Source organism: Glycine max, chromosome 14, assembly GCF_000004515.6.
Source record: "Glycine max cultivar Williams 82 chromosome 14, Glycine_max_v4.0, whole genome shotgun sequence".
Classification (NCBI taxonomy): domain Eukaryota; kingdom Viridiplantae; phylum Streptophyta; class Magnoliopsida; order Fabales; family Fabaceae; genus Glycine; species Glycine max.
This window is the reverse complement of record NC_038250.2, coordinates 28,195,632-28,218,361: the sequence shown is the minus strand read 5'-3', so window position 1 is coordinate 28,218,361 and position 22,730 is coordinate 28,195,632. Positions and strand designations below refer to the sequence as shown.

At 36.1% G+C, this 22,730-nt stretch overlaps 1 protein-coding gene and 1 pseudogene across 1 annotated transcript; both read right to left on the bottom strand.

The window, feature by feature from the left end:
• Window positions 1-7,814: 7,814 nt before the first annotated feature.
• LOC106794225 (long chain acyl-CoA synthetase 9, chloroplastic-like) lies at window positions 7,815-22,191 on the bottom strand (annotated as a pseudogene).
• LOC106795879 (uncharacterized) lies at window positions 21,004-21,669 on the bottom strand. Its single transcript, XM_014766800.1, has one exon. It carries the CDS (start codon window positions 21,667-21,669, stop codon window positions 21,004-21,006), a length of 666 nt encoding a protein of 221 aa, XP_014622286.1.
• Window positions 22,192-22,730: the final 539 nt, after the last annotated feature.

Here is a 22,730-nt window from a genome sequence, read left to right as displayed (position 1 = left end):
AAATTTTATACGCATGTCGGAAAAACTAAATTAGATTAAAATTTAGTTCTTATTGTGGTATAATTTTTTTTAATTGGATTCTTACACCAAATATATTCATCAATAAAAAGTTGTTAACGAATCAGTACTTATTGTTAGAATATTGTTTATATTTTTTACTTGCCAAACATCTTTCCCACACGAATTTTGAGTCATAAGACCTGGACGGTTCAAAACTTTGACAAAGTTATTTTTAAAACAGCAAACATTTGACAGAGTAACGATCTTCTAATTAGGGCAAACATTAAGGATTGAATCGTCAACATTCTTTTATGAAGGAACCAATGATAACCAAATTAAAAGTAATTCAATGTCTCAAGCAAAGTCTTAATTTTATGAAGGAACCAATGATAACCAAGTTAACATTTCTTTTTTGGTTTTCTTCCATCTGATTTAGGGGAATCAGGGTGCAACGATGGTTTTGATACGAAACTTTTGTAAAAGGGAAAAGTGGCAAATATGCTTACTTTTGAATTCTCATTAGTCAGGAAGAAACTCTATAATTGGAATATTGATACGACAATAATGTCTAATAAAGTTCATTTTATATTGTTACTACTAAAGTAAATTCAACATATTAATTGGCCTTCGCACGAAATAAGTCTCACTATGCATGATAAACTTCAAATGAATGGGATTCTCATTTTTAATTTTTTTTTAAATGGATGAGATTCTTATTTTTAGTGTGGTGTGATGGTTCATTTCTCTAACAAAAATGCATTACATGTTTAATAGGTTCCGTTTTCATATTTTACATATCCTGGCTCATTAATTAGCAACAAAAGAAATACAAAACCTCTCCTCACCTCAAACCCCTGCCATACGCAAATAGGAAAAAGGTGTAAAAATATCAAGTGTCCTAAGCCTATGAAGCATACAACTCAGAAAGTAGTTCTTCATCAAAAGTCTTTTTTATGGCCTCTCTCTTGAGTTTGAGAGCAGCAGTAACTAGGCCAGATTCAGGAGTCCATGGATCAGAAAGCAATTTAATTTTTGCAGGAATCTCAAATTTTTCCAAACGAGACTTCTTTCCTTCCTGCAAAAGATTTCATAAAGAAAAGTTTTATTCCTAATTATTAGTTTTTACAACATATTATACAATTAAGTGAGAGATATAAAAGTAAGAGAGAAGTGTGAAATAAGATGAGTATGATAATAGAAAGAGAGAAGAATTGAGTTTTAAGAATTTTCATAAAACATGATAATAAAAGAGCAACAATGGTGCATCATTTGCAACAATAGAGGCGACACATGGCATGTTGATTCAAAGAATATATGCATATTAGAAAACATGTAGACCCTATTCTTTTAATTGTGAAATTTGGGACTTACGCCGAACAGAAGTAACTAATAATAGGGAACTAAGTGGGACATATTTCGTGTAACGTGCGTTACAAGACATTAAATGAAGTACCGATGTCAAGTTAGAAATGAGCTTTACAACCTAATATAGGTCCCTTTGTCTTTTAGGGGCTTTTGCTAACATGCTTATCTCTATAACCTTACTAACATGTCATGTGGAGTGAAAAAAAAAATCATACAAGTAAACATTACTAAATCTACATAAATGTATAAAAAGATGAGACGACAGCTATGGAGTAGTCATGCCAATTTCTTCATCTCCCACTTTTAGACCACAAGCAAAATCTTCGTAACTTCTCCTTCCTTGCCTTTTTAATTACTCTCACTTTTACCTCATGACATGCCAATGTTATTAGCAATTTATGACGATAATCACTTCCTCTCTTCAAGTCATTTATCAACTATCTTAATTTTTTTCCATGCTTCTTTAATAATGTAATCATTTATATTTCATTATGGCAACACTCCAATTCATTTCATTAAAAGGAGAAAGTTTTTCATTGGAATGCCCAAAATTTGTGGTCCATAACTTTTTTTTATGCTATTATTGTATGATCTTCACAATAAATAATTCTTTTAGTTTCTTAACCAATGTCCCAAAGATACTGGTTAACAAAATCTAATTTTTTTTATTAATATGTTATTACTGAGTATTGTCCATCGATTTTACTAAAGACTAATTTTCATTGAAAATCATGAATGACTATCTTTGATAAATCTTTCTTTTCAATCATATTTTTTTTTCATTTATAAGGTTCAAATTTAAAACCTTACTTAAAGGGATTGAACTTAATATCACTCACACCAACAATTTATTAGAAATTCATTTCATTATTTATCATAATTGTTGATTGTTTTCTTTAATTATGCATAATTTAGAAAGTGCCCACTCAGTTGATCCTTTTCATTGTCATGATTAAATGCAATGCCTAGGTTTAAATCTAAATACAGGATAGAGGATAACGAAATGAAATATATCAATCTCATCGTCACAATAACACAATTTTAACCCTTCTATGAAAAGGATCACTATTTTCCCGATGATTAAAGCTATGCAAGACATTGAACGAGATGTATGATATATCATATTCATATCCAAAAAAAGTTGAATTACTTCCTCTCTTGCCTCACTAACATCACTTTTGTATCCATCAAGGTTATGCTTGTTTGAGTAGTAGAAGGAAGATAGGAAGAAAAAAAAAAGGAGGGAAGCAAAAATTACGTGGGATGAAAAGTTTCTGATTTTAATTTATTTCATGCTTGGTAGAGAGTAAAAAATAACTTTAAACATGGTTTCATGCAACAGAAGTGGCCAAAATTTGTGGGGTGGAGTGTAAATGAGTTCCAAGTTGCAGCTTTTAATCATTTCACATTTTTCGTTGTACAAAACAAGTGTGAAGTGAATTTTATTCTAAATTTGCCTCTTATTCACACAACCATAGGATAATTTTGGATGTAACTCTAAAGTTAATCAGTTAATCTCAAAAGTTGCCTTAGTAAAATTTTAACTCTATCATGTCCTCTTAAGATATGTGTACCTTCTAAAAACAGAAATTAATTCATAATAATTAGTAGTCAGTTTTTAAGAGGACTTTGACAATAAGGCGTACCTTTACAAGTGATCCATGCACCTCCTTCACAGATTCTTCTTTCGTGCAAAGTTCAGAAAAATTGGAAGAAGAAATTCCTTTTTCTGAAGCCCATTCTTCCAATGTGGACTGAGAGCCCACCACAAGTGCCACACAACAACTAGGGAAAGGATCAGCATGAACCATAATATTGTCCACGAAGGGGCTAACAAGAGCTGCCTCAACCTGCATTTAATAAATCAATCATATAGGAAATGTTTTAGAATGGTGTATGCTTGCTACTAAAAATTGTTGGAAAACCAACAATCCCACTAACAAAGTTATTCACACTCATAAAAGATTGTGAGTACACAACAAAGATTACATCGTAGGAAAAATAATAATGAACACAAGAATTTAACGTGGTTTGATACATCTTGCCTACGTTCACAGAATCGTCTCAAAAGTATTTCATTATCACAAAAATGATTACAAGATTGTAACCTACCATGAATTGTGTATATATCACTCTACAAACCCGAATACTCCACTCAATGATTACAAGAAATGATAACACTCTCATACAAAGATACTTGTCTCTCAACAAAATGATTTTGTTTCATAATCTTTCTTCTCACACATTCTCTCTTCATGTGTATCTTCTCCACTAATTATTTTCTCTATTTATAGTGAAAATTGTCACCAACTATAATAAATAAATTCTCTTCGAAGTTGAAACAAAAACAACTTTCAATGCATCCATTCAAATAAGCTTCATCTAGTAAAATGAAATTTTCTACTTTGTATTTAAAGCACCTAAACCTTAGTGGTAAAAATTCAATTCCTACTATGTATTAAATGCACCTTATCTTTTGGTTTGGAACTCTACAATTCTCCCTCTCAAGCAAAAAAAGAAATATTCTTCGATCAATTTGAAAGTGAACAAACTCTCCCTCCAACGAAAGTATCTCCCAACACTTCTACGATATTAGAAAACTTCACTTTCTTCTTCACTTTGCTATCATGGTTCCTCTTCAAGGCTTGTCCATCCAAATAGTAAATGTTACCTTTATTTTTCTGTTCTTGCAACACCAAGTGAAGGTACAAACCTCACATTTGAGAAAGTTTAAATAGCACCATCATGTAACTTCATCCTCACGCTCCCTATGCCTTCAACCTTCATTTTTCCACCATTACCTAACTTGAAATGGACAAATTCTTCATCGATTTTCAAAGTGTCAAACATCTCTCGATCTCTACAAATGTGCTTTGAGGCAGTAGAATCCATCACCCATTTTGTTTTATCAACCTCATTGTTTGTTGCAAAAAACAAGTTATCTTTACCTTCAACACTTTTTACTACATTAGTTTGGGAGTTGACGTCATCTTTGTTCATATCTCTTAATTTATTCAAGTTCTCCTTCATTTGTTTACACCTCGCTTGCACATGATCATTCTCACCGCAATAGTAACATTGCATGTTACTCATATCTCGTTTGCAAACGCGATTGCGATTTTAATCTTCCTCTTAGACCATCATGTCTCCTTGAACGATTTCTCCCTCACTCAAACTCCACCACAACTAGTTCTTGGTGTACACCATCAACATTTGCAGTTCTCATTATTCTCTCATTTTCTCTGTAACACCCAGTTTTTCGTCAAATAAATAGAAAAAGTTTTATTTAAAAATTAATAGAGTTTTTAGAAGTTAAATAAATAATAGAAAATGATTTTTGTTAATTAAAATAAGGGTTTCATAATATTAAAAAATAAATAGAGTAAAATGATGTTTTAGAAAATAAAGATATATTTTAATTGGTTATTTATTCAATGAAAGAGTAAAATAAAGTTCTTTTTTATAAAATAATAAAATAAAATAGAGTAAATAATAGACTAAGAGTATCCTAACTATAAATAAAGACATATTAGGTCAAATTTTGCATTTATGATACGTTTCTACACTTTCTTCCTCTTAAATTCATTTTTTCACTTTTCTTCTCCCAAAACCCTTTTTTTTCTTACATACATTCAAACCTATTCCAGTAAAATTATGATCCTGGACTTGTTAACCATTGGATCATCGTAAAATTTGGACACCACCTTCAAAACTCATTTTCTCATATTCTCACCGTTGGGATTTGCAAAATTATGGTTGTTGAGAGAGAAATGCCCCTCACCGAGACAGTGAAATTAAGGCTCAAATCTCTTCTCCTTCTCTCTAATGCTTAGAAACCCTAGCAGAGGAACCAGAAGAAAAGTTTGAGAAATCTTAGGGAACCACTAGAGACGCACGCGGTTATCACTTTCAGATTATACGTGTGAGCCCACTTAAAGGTAAGGAATGAGTTTATCGCAATTAGAGTTAGAATGAACATGTGTAGGGATTCTTAGATGATCAAATTGTGATTTATTTTGGGATGTTTATGATTATAATTTTTCCTTTATGATTATAATCACGAGATTGTTATGTTTGATGTGTCAATCAATGTCCTAATGCAAATTGGTTAATAAAATTGAGTACTCTTGATGTTTGTTTTTTTGTGTTTTTGAACTTATGTTTTTTATTCCTTTGATTTTGATATGATTATGTGAAATTGTATGAGGGGTTTTATTCCCCATGTTGTGAGAAGCATTTTTGTATAATTTGTTTGTGTTTTTGACAAGATTTATTAGATTAGCGTGATAAATTGTTATATTGGGACCATAAAATTTTGATTGAAATTATGTGTAAGTGATAAATTGAATATGTGATGAATTGTGAAATAGATGTGTATTGAGATATTGTATATATTGAGTTGTGAGCTATGAACTATGGAATCACACAACAATAAGACCCTTTAAGGGCAATGAGTTAATCACGACGAGTATTGTGATGGGATCTACTGTGGGAACCCAATGAGTTAAATCACTTTGAGGTGTGACGAGTTAAAATGATTTTGAAAACAATTGAGTAGTTGTGTGTATTACATAATTCATGGGTAAAGTCTGTGTTTGTGTCATGTGTATATGATTCATGAGATGTGATAACATGTTGCTTTGGGATTATAACATTGTGATTGAGATTGAGTGTATGCGATAAGTTGAGTATGTGTTGAATTGTAAGATACATGTGTATTAAGATGTTATGTGCATTGAGTGACGAGTTAATGCATGATGAGTATAGTGATGGTATCTATTATGGGAACCCAACGAGTTTAATCACTTTGAGGCATGTTTAGTTAAAATTATTTTAAGAACAATTGAGAAGTTGTATTTTTTGTATAGTTCAAAGATAGAGTTTGTGTGCTAAAATGTTTTTTGGGTTGGACCTGAATAAGGAGGGAGAGACCCTGACAAACTTTTCAGAGTCTAGGCCTTGGGGGTAAATACACCTGGTTTGAGTACTCCTTTAAGCATGTATTGATCCCATATGGTTGGAGCATTCTCGTAAAACAACGTGGCCCTGACTAGCCTCCTTATGATTTTACCTAGTAAAAGTGACCTGACTTACTAGTGTGTGGTTTGTCTTGTCATGTACTCCTATAGTGTGAGATGTTGTATTGTACTTGAGTTGTGTTGTTCTAAACACGTGATTAATGTGAAGGCGTAGAATGTGATTTTGTGATTAAATCATTGGGACAAGTGATGTTACGCAATGAGTGGTAACATGAAGCGAATTGTGCTAAGTTGAGTTTGTTATACTTATATATATATATATATATATATATATATATATATATATATATATATATATATGCTTTCGTTTATTTCTACTTGTTTATGAATGTAATAACTTACTCTTTGTGTGTTGTTTGTGTTTGGATCCTGTGATGATTTCGAACCTTGTGTTCGTGGGAGCAGATGGCTAAGTTGATGAATTTAAAGAATCTCGTGCTAGAGAACGCTAGGACACAATGCTCTGATAGGATGTGACATTGAAACATGGGTTTTTATATTATTTGCATAATGTTCTGAACATGTTACTTTATGTTATTCCTTTGTAAAAATTGGACGATCATGTTTTTGTTCAGAAATGTTTTCATACTCTTATTTGATAAGTTTTTAACTTGATGATTAACATGAATGTGAACCTTTTACCCACATGAACTTATTTGTGTTCATTGAATAAAATCTCTTTAATTAATTTCGTATTTTCATGTATGATATTATATAAATATGTATGTTGAGATAGAGGGTGTCACATTTTCTAAGATAGGTGGTCACCTCATCCAACTTTAAAGTTGATCTTCCCACAACCAACGTTTGAACCAAAGTTTTAAAGGACCTTGGTAGAGAGACCAACAACAACAACGCTTACTCCTCATGAGAGAGTTTATCATCTGCATTCAACAATTGACTTACTAGCTGATTGAACTTGTTGATGTGGTCATGGAGATCTTCTCCGATCTCCATTTTGAATTCATACAACTGCATCTTCAAACAAAGGTGATTGGTTAGTGACTTCGACACATAGATATTCTTGACCTTCTCCTACAACACAAGGCTTTTGGTACTGTCTTCTGCTACACGTGTTTTATTTCAAAAGAAAGGACTAACCGAATCGTGTTCACAATCTTCATTTGAATCTTAGTCCACTCGGTTCCATTTACAGAAGTTGACCTTTCATCTTCTAACGCCTGATCAAGACCTTGCAATACCAAAAAGTCTTGAATAGTATTCTGCCAAATCATAAAATTTATTTTTCCATCAAACAGTGGTATCTTGAACCTTTGTGTGCTCCCAGCCATAGCTCTGATACCACTGTTGGGAAATCAACGCTCTCACAAATAAAATTACTCACAATCAAAGGATCGTGAGAACACAACAAAGATTACATTATACGAAAAATAATGATGAACACAAGAATTTAGCGTCATTCAACACCTCTTGTCTATGTGCATGGAATCATCTCAAAAGTATTTCACTATCACCAAAATGATTACAAAACTGTAACCTACACTAAATTGTGTATCACTTTACAAACTTGAGTATCCTACTCAATGTTTACAATAAATGATAACACTCTCACAAAAAGATAATTTTCTCTCAATAAAATAATTTGTTTCACAATCTCTCTTCTCACACATTCTCTCTTCATGTGTAACTTCTCTACTAATTCTCTTCTCTATCTATAGTGAAGATTGTCACCAACTATAATAAATAAGTTTTCTTGGAAGTTGAAACAAAAACAACTTTCAATGCATATATTTAAATAAGTTTTTATCTAGTAAAATGCAATCTTCCATTTTACATTTAAACTATCAAAACCTTAATGATAAAAATTTAATTCTCACTATCCATTAAATACACCTTATCTTTTGACTTGAAACTCTACATAATTGAATAATTTAATTTTTAAAAATTTAATTATGTTTCAAGTCTATCAATATTTGAATTTTCCTTTACATTTTAACTCTATTAAGAGCCCAAAAATAAAAGTTTAAGTAGTCCTCTAAGTAACACATATCTTCTTTTAAATTCTAAAGAAAAACAAAAGTAATATCCATAACTTTCCCAAGGAGACATATTCTCCATGCTGCAGTTTAACAATGTCCTTTTTACTATCAATGATTTCAAGGCATCCATCTGGATGCACTCTCCCAATGTCACCGGTGTAAAACCACCTCATTCCCCTTTCATCAACCTTCACGGAAAAAAGTAAAAAGTAAAAACATGTAATTTGTACCTTTTTACCTTCTCTCCTCCCTCCACATAAAATAAAATAAATAAAATAAAACAAACAAAAACTGACATTAGCAGATATAACTTTCAAATCGACTAAGCAAAATTTTTACGATAAAAGTGGAAAATCAGAAGTGATACATTATCCTAGTTTGTCTTTTTACCCCTGAAAAATAGAGAAAAGACTGTTGAAACTTACCATGTATGATTCTTTTGTTTTTCTTCATTTTTGAAATACCCGAGTGACATTTGGACCACCAATTACAATTTCACCACGGGACATTGGTGAGTCATTTGTTAAATATCCACCTTCAGGCCAGTCTATTAGCTGAGGTAAGAAAATCAAATGTTCGTATGTTAAGGATACCACAGAATAGTAAACTCCCATGATTAGATAACCATGGTAGAAAAATACATGAGACAATCTTGAAGCCTCCTTTACATTGCACCATTATACAAGGAAGATTATACATGCTATATTTTTTGTTATTATGGTTCTACAACTATAACAACAAAAGCCTTTTCCTAATAGGTGAGGAAATGTTACATGGATAAAACAACGAATTATGTTCTGTCAAAAAGTCTTCAGAAAAGCCATTTAAATCTACAGACCATTTTAATAGTTTCGTTTACAAATTTTCATGGTATTCCTCTACCTCTAACTATTGGGATATTCTTCATCTAATTAGCATTCTTCTCCCTAGAGCTTCAATTGGTATTTATTCATTCCTCCCAATCTTATATATTTTCCTGTATGTCCTAGACAATCGTCCATCTTATATATTGTTGAAAACGGAATATCTCATGTCAGAAATGTTGATTAATTGTATCTTTCATGATACAAGTTGCAAAGAGTAAATTCTCCAAATCTAATTTAGAAGTATGATTCCATTAAACAGCAGTATGATAGGAAGCCTATATAATTTCACAATAGAGAACAAAAATTAGTATTGTGTGAGAGCCCTTGAAATTAAGCCATTAGGAGTGGGCTAGTGGTGAGGTTTGAGTAGTTTGCAAGAATTCATAGGATAAAACTACCATGCTACCACATAACTTCCCTCCCCCCAAGCCAACATAAAAAACGAGTCATTCAAGTTGTATGAAGGTAAAATTGATCAGATCTATAATTACCTTAATAAATGAGCACGGAAGAGGTGGTCCAACACGGCCAACAGATGTATCATCAACATCAGAGAATGTCCCACCAGCACAAGTCTCTGTGAGACCATATCCTTGACCGATTGGAGCACTATATGACCATAAATTATAAATCACAGAATAAATAATAAAGGAAACGCAAAAATCAAAAAAGAAAAAGCACTTGAGTAAAAGCCAGTAATATTTCCTTTAGTTGAACACTCAAAAGCGCGAATCAAGTAATATATCCTTTAGAAGGCCATTCTACGCAAAAAAGATACATTGAATTTTAAAAAGGAAAAATGCTGACCCACAGAAAAGTTTCAGTTTTATCTGTTTACATCAATTATCAAGGCCAATTATAACATATTATTCATAGGTCATAACAGAACATTTCACATTTGAACTTTTTGTTGCAAGCCTCCCTATCTAGATTCTAGACTTTTTCATACTATTCTGACTATAGTGTTTGTCTCAGATTATTTTGGTAGAAAATAATCACTTTTTTTTTTCACAAATACTGTATCAGGAAACTAGCAAAGAAAAAAAAACATTATTTCTTAAGTTGCCAAAATCATCATGAAAGTTAATAGAACAATCACCTAATATTTCTTAAGTACAACTCATTCTTAAGTTGGTCCTCTAGGTTTAGAGCTCTAATGCTCAACGAGCATAATATAATAAATGGTTGAAACTTATTACAAGTTTGACTACCGTTCAATAGACACCACCTTAAAATATCAACAATTTCACTTCAAAGTTAAAGATAAGCTAACATTTGACATATGCATGCTGCAATTTAGTGCATATGGTTGGAGCAGATCAATGCCCATGCTTTGTTGTTTGAATAGTTTGTTCTTTGAAGGAATATAGTGCTCTTCTTGGTTAACGGCTATTTTATATGGCTCTCAATTGTAGATATTCAGAGAGATTGTCTAGGTTTGAGTTAATTTGTCTTCTTGTCTAATATGACTTATGCGTTTTAAATGTTTTTGGTTTCTTCTAGGAAATATCTTATCCTCTACTCTTCTTCACTCTTATAGTTCTACAATCAAAATACTTTCTATTTGAAATATACATGCATATATATACTGACCCAAGACAAATATTGATGAACTTCGGGGTATCACCAGAAAGGGGAGCACTGCCGGACAGTATAAAACGGATACGACCACCGAGAATTGCTCGAACCTTTCTGAACACAAGAAAATCCCAAAGAGCCTTTTCAAAGCCCCAAGCTCCAAACCAACTACCATTAACTGCATGCAACCTCCGCGCATAGGCTAAATGAAACAACTTCTTTGGCAATCCTCCTGTTGCATTTACCTGCATTGACAAGCTTTTTAAGTCCCAAGTCTTGCCTCATTAGGCTTTGTTTGAATAAACTCCTCTATTAACACTTTTAAGAAAGAAAATAAAAAGGTAAAATGCATCAAACTTTTTCATAAGCTAAAATTAACTTATGAATCTTAGCTTTCGAAGAAGTTTGAAAAAAAAACTTATATAAAAGTTAAGTATATAAGTTGATTTTGGCTTATGGAGGCTCAATTCATTTTTTCTTCTTATTTTCTTTTCTTATAAGTGTTTATAGAGAAATTTATCCAAACAATGTTACTAGCTTTCTTCTTGATGCATGCAACATAGAGTGTAATCACATGAATGACAGATCCAAGTACCTTCTTGAACACTCCATCACGAACACGGTCAAGAATTGCTGGTACAGCTGCCATTAAAGTTGGCCTCAGAGCTGTAGCATCCCCCTTTGTCCCTTTTTAATCATGTTTGAAGTATCAGTAAGGGTCAAAGGAGATCCATATCCTATAGGAACCCTAACAGCTGCCATCAAATTCTAACATGTATGCAAGTTTGTCAAAACAAGAAATAAAGGAAAAAAGAAGAGAGAAGTATATTCATGAAGCTACCAGAATAAGATGAGAGAGAGAGCGAGGGACAGAGAGAGAGACAGGGAGAGAGACAGAGAGAGATATGCGAATGGGAGAGAGTCTGAGAGACAGAGAGGTCGCCCAAGACTCAGAGACCAACAGGGGAGGACTTCTGACAGGCACTCTGTTGGAGCAAAACACAAAGATGATGATACTCAAAGAAGGAACGACATCAATCTACAGGAGGGTCAATGGATTCAGGTCTGTGGCAGGAGGAAGGCTCGAGCAGAGGCAAGAAACGTCAATAGAGGGGATTAGCGAAGAAAGAACGAGTCTAAACATGACAAAAGTAGAGAAAGTTTCAGACCATCAACATGGAGAAGTCGACCAGACATAACCTCTTTCTACTTTGCACATTTCACAGACTATATACGTGAGAAGGATCTCTGGAAGATATTCCAGGAATGGGGAAAGGTGTGGGAGGTCTTTATACCCAAAACGAAGAATAAACAAGGTCTCAGATACGGTTTTGTCCGCTTCAAAGGGGTAGAGGATGAAGATAGCTTGGAGAGACGACTTGATAACAACATTTTTATAGAAGGAATGAAGTTGTTCGTCAACAAACCAAAATATTAGAGGGGAGGTAACAAGGACGACAACACCCATGCAGGAATAGTCAATAGAACAGAGCTGAAGATAATGGAGCGTAGGGAGCTTCAAAATAGAAGGCGCGAACCTATCCCATACCCCAGGCTAAAATCGTACGTGGAAGTGGTGAAGGACAATCATTTGAAGGATGGAAAAATATCAAAAGAGCTAATGTCTGGGGAGGTGGACACGGAAGTTAAAAAAGACTTGGTCACTATTCAGACATCAAAGACGAACACGAGCTGGCTGGACAATATATGGGTGGGGCGTCTGAAAAACAAAGCCATATTTGAAAAGGTGGATGAGGAAGTACAGGGGGTGTTTGGAATGGAGATGAAGTCAACTTATTGGGGGGATGACTTGATACTCCTTCACGATTTGGATGACGACAAAGCTCAGGAGCTTATTCGCCGAGAAAGAGAAAGTGGAGGAACGCCTTTAATCTCTATCCAGAGATGGTCGCCGGACTTACAGCCGTCTCACCGTCTAACCTGGCTTTATATCTGGGGTGTTCCACTGAAGGCATGGGACGTGGAGCACTTCGCGACTCTGGTATCGGGATGTGGTGAGTTCATCGAGCTCGACGAGGAAACAAAGGAGAGAAAGAGGATGGATGTAGCGCGTGTGCTAGTTCGAACGACAGAGAAACCGAACATAGCCCGATCCTTGCTTGCTATCGTCGACGGAATGTCACACCAGCTGGAAATGAGGGAGGAAATGGGGTTTCACTGAGGAAGAAGGTCACGGATGGCAGTAACAGAGACATTCCCGCCGTCGCCTTTCACCACGGCCTTGGTGGATTCCGACGAAGACCCAACTACCCGCATCTCCGATGGTGGATCCTCTGTTGAGTTTTCCGACGACACCCCACGGCCCACGTCCGGACTCCTCCACAGCTGGCGGTGGCATTGGGCCACAGCTCTCAACCTCTGGAGCACGGAAAACGAACACCCGACAGATGATGACGTGTCATCTAATCATTGCGGCACGTCTCTATCTCACCCTGCGGGTCTGACAGTTGACGGTATGAATAAAGACGAATGCAACGGTCCTCCTTTCCCTCACTTGCATGCAAATGGAATGGTTGACCCTAGGAATTTCTGCCCTAGCCAAACCTATGACAGTACTGAGGAAATACCTCTTGAAGATAATGACAAAGCAGCCACAGAAAAGCTGAATTGCTTTCAGGCCAATCAAATTAACTCTACAGATAATACCCTTCAGTCCTTTGATGTGGTCAACAGGGATTCAAACTTCATGCCTTCAAATGACAGGGATGCAGGCATTAGAGACCAGACTTCGGTGGAGGATAAAGTGGACCAGAAGTTGGGCCTCGTTCCCAAAGGCCCATTTCCAAAGGGGGGTGTAGCAGAAATTGTGAAAGTTTATGCCAGGAGAAAGGAGGGTGCCATGGAAAAATACAAGGCCCAAACAAGCTCGGACCCAACCTCATGTGCCATCAGAGAAGCCACCAAACCAAGTAAAGTAGACCTCGGGGATGACTCTATAGCCCACACTGTTGTTGATGCTCAACTCCAACCAAACACAGCTACTTTGGACACATATCTATTTCAACCTCAGCTCAATTCCAGCCTTTCAAACAACCCAAATAAAAAATGTGAGGAGAATCAGGAGGAGGCTTTTTGGGATGTAGCCAGAGATTTAGGCCTGACTTTTGATGACAACTCAGGCAACATAGTAAAGCTGAAGAATGTTTCGAAACAGGCAGACACACCAACAGCACTTCAACCTGTGAAGGGAAAGGATCAACTTGACCCATGAATATTCTGTCCTTTAATTCTAGAGGGTTGGGTTCAGGTGTCAAATGGTCAGCCATCAGAAGGATGACCTTGTCAAATAATATTGATATCTTGTGCATCCAAGAAACCAAAAAGGAATCTATTGATAAAAAGCTTTGTCAGTATTTATGGGGAGATAGTAGTGTAACTTGGGAGTGTGTTTCCTCATCTAATGCAGCTGGGGGCCTGCTGTGTATTTGGAACAATGAATCTTTTTTAGTAGAAAGGAGGGCAGTGGGGAGGGGTTTCATAATGTTAGAAGGTGTGTGGGTTAAAGAGAATAAGAAGGTTTTCATTATTAATGTCTATGCCCCCTGTGATTTACAGGGGAAAAGAGACTAGTGGAATGAGCTACTGCAGTTGAAATCCTCTCATCAAGATGGTTTTTGGTGTGTCCTAGGTGACTTCAACTCGATAAGACATCAGCAGGAGAGATTGAGCTCATCTCAGACAGTGGCAAATTCATCTAACATGTCTGAGTTTAATTCCTGGATTTCAGATATGAATTTAGAGGAGGTTAGATCTATTGGGAGAAAGTTCACTTGGTGCAGACCCAATGGTAGTGCCATGAGCAAGCTGGACATGTTTCTCCTATCTGATAATTGGCTGTCTCAATGGCCGGACACCACCCAGTTTGTGCTGGAAAGAGATTACTCAGACCACTGCCCTATCCTTTTGAGGTCTAAAATCATTGATTGGGGACCTAAGCCTTTCAAAATCATGGATTGGTGGTTGAAGGATAAGGGATTCCAGAATCTGGTGGCTCTCAATTGGGGCAATTATCACCCCTATGGCTGGGGGGGGGGGGGGTTATGTTCTCAAACAAAAACTGAAATTCCTTAAAGCTAGCATAAGGCAGTGGAGTCTTTCTCATGGAGATATTAATGCTAAAAAAATTCAGAACTTAAAGAGGGAGTTGAATGCTGTGGAGGCAGGTATTAATGATAGAATCTTGTCCATAGCAGAAGTGGAACTCAAGAAATCCCTCCAGGAATAGCTTTGGTGTGCAGCTAATGCCTATGAATCTATGTTGAGGCAAAAGGCTAGAGTCAAGTGGTTAAAGGAAGGGGACAGAAATTCTGCCTATTTCCATAAACTGATTAATTATAGAAGAAGACACAATGCTATTCAAGGTCTGATCATAGATGGTGTGTGGGTCCATGATCCTAGTAGGGTCAAAAATGCAGCTTTATCTCATTTTAAAAACAGATTCTCTGAGCAGAATTATAACAGACCAACTCTGGATGGTGTTCAGTTTCCATCCCTTGGCCAAGGTCAGAAGCAAGGTCTTGTTGCTAGATTCTCTGAACTGGAAATCACAGCAGCTGTATGGGACTGTGGTGGAGATAAAAGTCCTGGTCCGGATGGCTTCAACTTCAACTTTATCAAGCAGTTTTGGAAGATTTTGAAACCTGATTTCATTAGATTCTTGGATGAGTTCTATATCAATGGCACTTTCCCAAAAGGAAGCAATGCATCTTTCATAGCCCTTATACCCAAGCTCAATGACCCTCAATTTCTCAATGACTATAGACCCATCTCTCTTATAGGGTGTGTTTATAAAGTGGTATCCAAGATTCTAGCTAATAGACTGGCCCTTGTTTTACCTCACCTCATTGATGAAAGACAAACTGCTTTTATGAAGGGAAGACACATCCTTCATGGGGTGTTAATTGCTAATAAGGTTATACATGAAGCTAAATCAAAAAACAAACCTTGTATGGTGTTCAAGGTGGACTTTGAAAAAGCTTATAATTCAATCTCTTGGGATTTTCTTGATTACATGATGATGAGGATGGGTTTTTGCGAGAGGTGGAGAAAATGGATACATGGATGTATGTCTAGTGCATCAATATCTATCTTAATTAATGGCAGTCCTACTAAGGAATTCACCCCCGAGAGAGGCTTAAGGCAAGGAGATCCCCTTGCTCCTTTCCTCTTCAATCTAGTAGCTGAAGGCCTCACAGGTTTGATGAGAAATGCCATTTCTAAGAATATGTTCAGCAGCTATCAAGTGGGAAGTCATAAGGAGGATGTCAATATTCTGCAATATGCAGATGACACTTTGTTTTTTGGGACTGCAACCTCGGATAATGTTAGAGTTTTAAAGGCTATTCTAAGATGTTTTGAGATGGTTTCCGGTCTCAAGATCAACTATGCTAAGAGCCAATTTGGGTGTTTGGGTAAATCAGAGGATTGGTGTAGACAAACAGCTCATTTTCTTAACTGCAACCAGCTGGATTTTCCTTTTTCTTACCTTGGAATTCCAGTGGGATCCAATCCTAAAAGCTGGGGAGTGTGGCAGCCTATCATCAGCAAGTTTGAGACTAAACTCACCAAATGGAAGCAAAAATGCCTCTCTATGGGTGGAAGAATAACCCTCATCAACTCTGTGTTAACAGCTTTACCCATCTACTTGCTGTCTTTTTTCAGAATACCTAAAAAAGTGGTTCACAAGATTATCTCCATTCAGAGAAACTTTTGTGGGGAGGAGGTAATGAGGCAACCAAGATCCCTTGGGTCAATTGGGATACGGTCTGTCTTCCTAAGACTAAAGGGGGGTTAGGCATTAAAGACTTGACGAAATTTAATGAGGCCTTGCTTGGCAAATAATCAGAACCATCTTTGGGCCAGAACTTTAATGTCCAAATATGGTGGCTGGAATGCTCTGATTCATGGCAGAAACTGCACAGGTTTCTCTAATTGGTGGAAGGACTTAAAATCTATTTTCCAGCAGCAGCACACTAATAGCTTGACCAGTAATTTGAGATGGAAGATGGGTAATGGGGCTAAAATCAAGTTCTGGAAGGATAAATGGAGGGAGGATGACTTAACTCTTCAAGAAAAATATCCTACTTTGCATCAAGTGAGCTACCAGCAGGATTCTTCTATCAGCCTAATAGGACTTCTCGTTGATAATAAATGGGAATGGAAGATGCATTGGAGGAGAAACTTCTTTGACCATGAAATTGATATGGTAGCAGCCTTTATGGATGAGATTGATGCTGTTCAGATTCGCTTATCCAGTATGGATTCCCTTATTTGGAAGGCTGATCCTAGTGGAGTCTATTCCACAAAGTCAGCCTACAATCTCTTCAAGAATGATGGCAGTTCTGATAATGAAGACAGCGCGTTCAAGATTATTTGGAATTTGAAAATTCCTCCAAGAGCAATTGCTTTCTCTTGGAGAATTTTCAGAAACAGACTGCCTACTAAGGCTAATCTGAGAACAAGACAGGTCGTATTGCCTTCTTATAGATGCCCGTTATGTGATTATGAAGAGGAAGATATCGGCCACATCATGTTCTCCTGCACAAACACTAGGAATCTATGGTGGGATGCTTTGAGATGGGTCAATAGAGTGGGCCCTTTCCCTATTGAACCTAAGAACCATTTCATGCAATTCTCTCATTGGAATAGCAAAAGCTTTATAGACAATAGGTGGGAGGTGTTATGGATAGCTTTCTCCATGACTATTTGGAAGCATAGAAATCTCTTGGTTTTCAAAAACCAGACTTTCAACCCCGAAAAAGTCATGGACGAAGCTCTATTCCATACTTGGTCATGGTTAAAAGGAATAGACAAAGATTTTCATATTCATTTTAACCAATGGTCTACTAGCTTGAAGGAGGAACTGTCCTAGGGGGTTATTCTTTGTTCTTCCACTTTCAGCTGTTGGGCGTTTTGTTCTATTGTAGTTGGGTTTGGCAATTCTCTGCCTTTGTAATTATATGATGTTTATCTCAGTACCTCTAGTACTGAATTATATATAATACTATATGATTTTTGCTGTGCAAAAAAAAAAAAGGAAAAAAGAACAAAAGAAAATGGAAGTAGAATCTTAAAAAGAAATATTTTTTGGAATTTATTCAAGAAAAGCATAAACACATACCTCAGCTGCTAATTCTAAGATATGAGCCATCGGTAAGTATGCAAGATATATATATCCTTTGTCCCAATGTCTGGAACAATGGTCATCAGAGCAGAGAGTGTAGCCAAGACATTGCCGTGTGTCACCATCACACCCTGTGCAAAGGAAAGAAATTAAAGAAATGGCGTCAAAATATAAAGGTTAAACTATTTATTCGATCTTATAGTTATCTCCATATTAGGTTTTAATACCTATTCAAGCAAAATGTAAGTTTTAGTCCTTACACAGTTTGTTGTGACGGTTTATCACTGTCAGAAAACTTTTGTGGCAGTTTTACACTGCCAGAAAATGTTGTTTGTTAGCGACAGGGGCCAAAACTAAACTTTTACGGATGCATAGGAACTAAAACTTACAACAGTTTGCTCATGTAAAAACTAAAACTTAAAATGAGGAGAACTATAGGACAAAAAAATAGTTTAACTCAATATAAATAAGAGATTGAAAAAGGAACATAAAGAAAGAAAGATAAAAAATTATAGTCCAATCAAAAATACAATTTAGAACAGTCAATCCAGTAAAAGGATTTAAAAATTGAAATTGGAAGAGCTACACATCCCAAAGATGTTTCTCGCTTTCTCACATTAGGTAATCCTGTACTTCCACTGGTATACATTATAACTGCAACATCTGCTGAAAGAGGTAAATCAGCATCAACAGAATTTTCACTGCCAAGTTTCACAACCTTGGCAAAGGAAGTGATTGTCCAGTCATATGCAATATAAGAGGCATCAGATGGGATATCATCATCCATGTATATCACACGTTTTACTGAGTCTAGTTGTCCACTAATGTTCACAAGTGTTCTCAATTCTTTTTTCCCACAAATCACTGTGGTAGCCTCTGTCTGGCACAGGTTTTGAAAGTAAGTTCATAACAAAACACAGAGTAAACAAACTTACAATGGCAAACACAAACATTTCAGTGAACCACTCGGACCATAAATATGTTACAGAAAGTAAATCATAATACTGAGAACAAGCATGGTTAAATTAATAAATAATAACTATATGAAACAGATTCAAATTTCAATCATATAATACACTGTAAATGACAAAACTACTTTATCTTAGGAGCTGTGTGATATTTAACATTGCACACAAGGCAACTGTGAACTTTTTACATCAGTTGATTTCTCAAGAATACTTACAGAATCAACTATAGCCTTTTAGTAGTTGTTTATATATATATTTTGAAAAATGTTGCGACAGAGAATTGAAAACTAGTTGTTTAAATTGTACTTTTTATGTTATGCCACCTAATAATGTAGCCAACATGTGTTTGGAGTACTGGATTGAAGAGGATTGAGAAATTGTAAGGAGCATTTTATACATTGACATTTGTGTATCTTCACTCTACAAACCCGAATAACTTTCAAAATAAAGTTATTTTGTTACCCTAAATTGTGTATCACTCTACAAACCCGAATACCCCACTCAATAGTTACAAAAAATTATAGCACTCTCACACAAAGACACTTTTCTCTCAACAAAATAACTTTATTTCACAATCTCTTTTCTCGCACACTCTCTCTCCATGTGTATCTTCACTAATTCTCTTCTCTATTTATAGTAAAAATTGCCAACAATTATAATAAATAACTTTTCTTGGAAGTTGAAACAAAACAACTTTCAATGCATCTATTCAAATAGGTTTCATCTAGTAAAATACAATCATTCACTTTGCATTTAAACCACCTAAACCTTAGTGATAAAAATTCAATTCCTACTGTGCATTAAATGCACCTTATCTTTTGGCTTGGAATTCTACAATTCTCCCCCTCAACCCAAAAGAGAAATATCATTCGATCAATTTGAAAGTGAACAAATTCCCCCTTCAATAGAAGTATCTCTCAACACTTATACAACATTAGAAAACTTTACTTTTTTCTTCACTTTGCTATCATGGTTTCTCTTCAAAGCTTGTCCATCCAAATAGCAAAGGTTATTTTTATTTTTCTGTTCTCGCAACACCAAATGTCTCCCCTTGTACACTTTGTATCTCCACTTTGAACCAACATACTTGTACCTTTATGATGTCATCTCCCCCATAGAACTGATATTGACAACAACAAAAGGTACAAATCTCACATTTGAGAAAGTTTGAATAGCACAATTATGTAACTTCATCCTCACGCTCCCTATGCCTTCAACCTTCATTTTTTCATCATTTTCTAACATGAAATGACCGAATTTTCCATCGGTTTTTAAAGTGTCAAACATTTCTCGATCTCTACAAATGTGCTTTGAGACAATAGAATCCATCACCCATTTTGTTTTATCAACCTTATCATTTGTTGCCAAAAACAAGTCATCTTCATCTTCAACACTTTTTACTACATTAACTTGAGAGTTGACGTCATCTTTATTCATATCTCTTAATTTATTCAAGTCCTCCTTCATTTGTTTGCACCTCGCTTGCACATGATCATTTTCACCTCAGTAGTAACATCAAACATTACTCATATCTCGTTGCGGACACAATTATGATTTTGATCTTCCTCTTGGCCCATCATGTCTCCTTGAATGATTCTTCCCTCACTCAAACTCCACCACAGCTAGTGCATGGTGTTCATCATCAACATTTTCAGTTCTCATGATTCTCTCATTTTCTCTAAGAGCGGCGGTTACCTCATCCAACTTCAAAGTTGATCTTCGCACAAGCAACGTTTGAACCAAAGCTTTGAAGGACCTTGGTAGTGAGGCCAACAACAATAGCACCTGCTCCTCATCAGAGAATTTATCATCTGCATTCAACAATTAGCTTACTAGCTGATTGAACTTGTTGATGTTTTTTTTTTTTTGCTCAGCAAAAATAATTATATATAAATGAAAATGAGTACCAGAGGTACTATAGTACATGTAGGTAGTATGAAAATAACAGATTCAGAGCATTAAGCATCTGAATGAAAACGTAAGAAAAAATACATGCCCTGCACAGCTATTTGAACCTATTACACATATTATCACTCCCTAGAATTAGAAAGCTGCTTTGAGGTGTGAGGACCAGAAACTAAATGGCCCTGTGAATCCCTTCTCCATAACCTTAAGCCATGACCAAGTTAGCAATATGGCGTCCTCCATGACCTTGCTTCCATCAAAAGAGTGGTTATGAAATACTACCCCATTTCGATGCTTCCAGATGACCCATGTGAGTGCTACCCACAAGCACTTCCATCTTCTAGCTTTTACTCCACCAGCAGACCTGTTGTCATGTTGCAGAAAGTGATCTTTGGGATTATGTGGGAATGCACCCAAAGAGTTTACCCATGACTGAGTTTCCCACCATAGAGGTTCTGTTTTTGTGCAGTGGAAAAATAGATGTGCTGCATCTTCCTCCGAGCTATTACATAAAGGGCATCTTGAGTCGTTTAGCTCCACTTGTCTGACCCTTAGGTTTGTCCAGGTTGGCAAACGATCTTTAATAAGCCTCCATGCGAACACTATTGCTTTGCTTGGGATCTTGAGATTCCATAAGTCCACATAGGTCCTATCTACAGGAAACTCCCCTGTTGCTTCCATCAATAACCTGTATGCAGATTTTGTGGAGTAATTTCCACTCGAGTCGGCCTTCCAAACCCATACATCTGGTCTATCTTGATGAATTGTAACTTGAGCTAACTCCTCTAGAAATTCAGCTGCCATCCCAATTTCATTATCAAATAGAGGTCTCCTCCAACTAAAGTTTCATTCCCACCCTGTATCTTCTTGGCTCCCCATACTGCTGATACTTTGGTGTTGCTGATTGGATATGTGGTATAATCTGGGATACTTTGTCATTAATGAACCGCCAGCACCTACCCAAGGATCCTCCCAGAATCTGAATAAATCTCCGCGCCCCACTCTCCATTCTGTCTGGTTTCTAATTAAAATTGCATTCTGCTGCTGATTAATCTGCAGCAAGTCCTTCCACCAAGAGGGAAAATGACTACTCATTCTTTCTTCAGCAATGGATCTCCACCCTTCATATTTCGAAATTAGAACTCTGGCCCACATGTCTCCCTGATTCTGAAATAGCTCCCAGCTCCACTTTCCTAGCAGCGCTGTGTTAAAAGCCCGTAGATCTTTGATGCCAAGACCACCTTTGTCTTTTGGAAGACACACGGTCTTCAAATTGACCCAGGCAATCTTACGCTATTCCAAATCTCCACCCCATAAAAATCTACGCTGAATTATAGTCAGCTTTGTCTACAACTTTGTCCGGAATCCTGAAAAAAGATAACAAGTATATAGGAAGCGCTGTTAATACTGAATTTATCAAGGTGACTCTCCCTCCAAAGGAAACATATTTTTGTTTCCAGCTAGCTAATTTTCTTTCACACTTCCTAACGACAGGCTCCCAAACGTCACTATGTCTTGAGTTTGCCCCAATTGGGATACCAAGATATACAAAAGGCATGGACAGCACACTACTATTTAAATAATCTGCAGCTTCTTTCCTCCAAATATCAGATTTGCAAATTGTCCCAAATTGACTCTTCGCAAAATTGATTTTAAGCCCTGATGACAGCTCAAAGCACCTAAGGATGGTTTTAAGGACCTTCACATTCTGCATGGAAGCCTCCCCAAAGAAGATAGTATCATCAGCGTACTGCAATATGCTTACTGGTTCCTTGTTCTTTCCCACTAGGAAGTTGTTATACAGCTTTTTGTCCACTGCTTCCCGCATCAAAGCTGTTAATCCTTCTGCAGCTATATTAAACAAC

Excerpts from the sequence above, each read along its gene's own strand:
- LOC106795879 (XM_014766800.1), bottom strand. The coding sequence starts at position 21,669 with ATGGCAGCTGAATTTCTAGAGGAGTTAGCTCAAGTTACAATTCATCAA.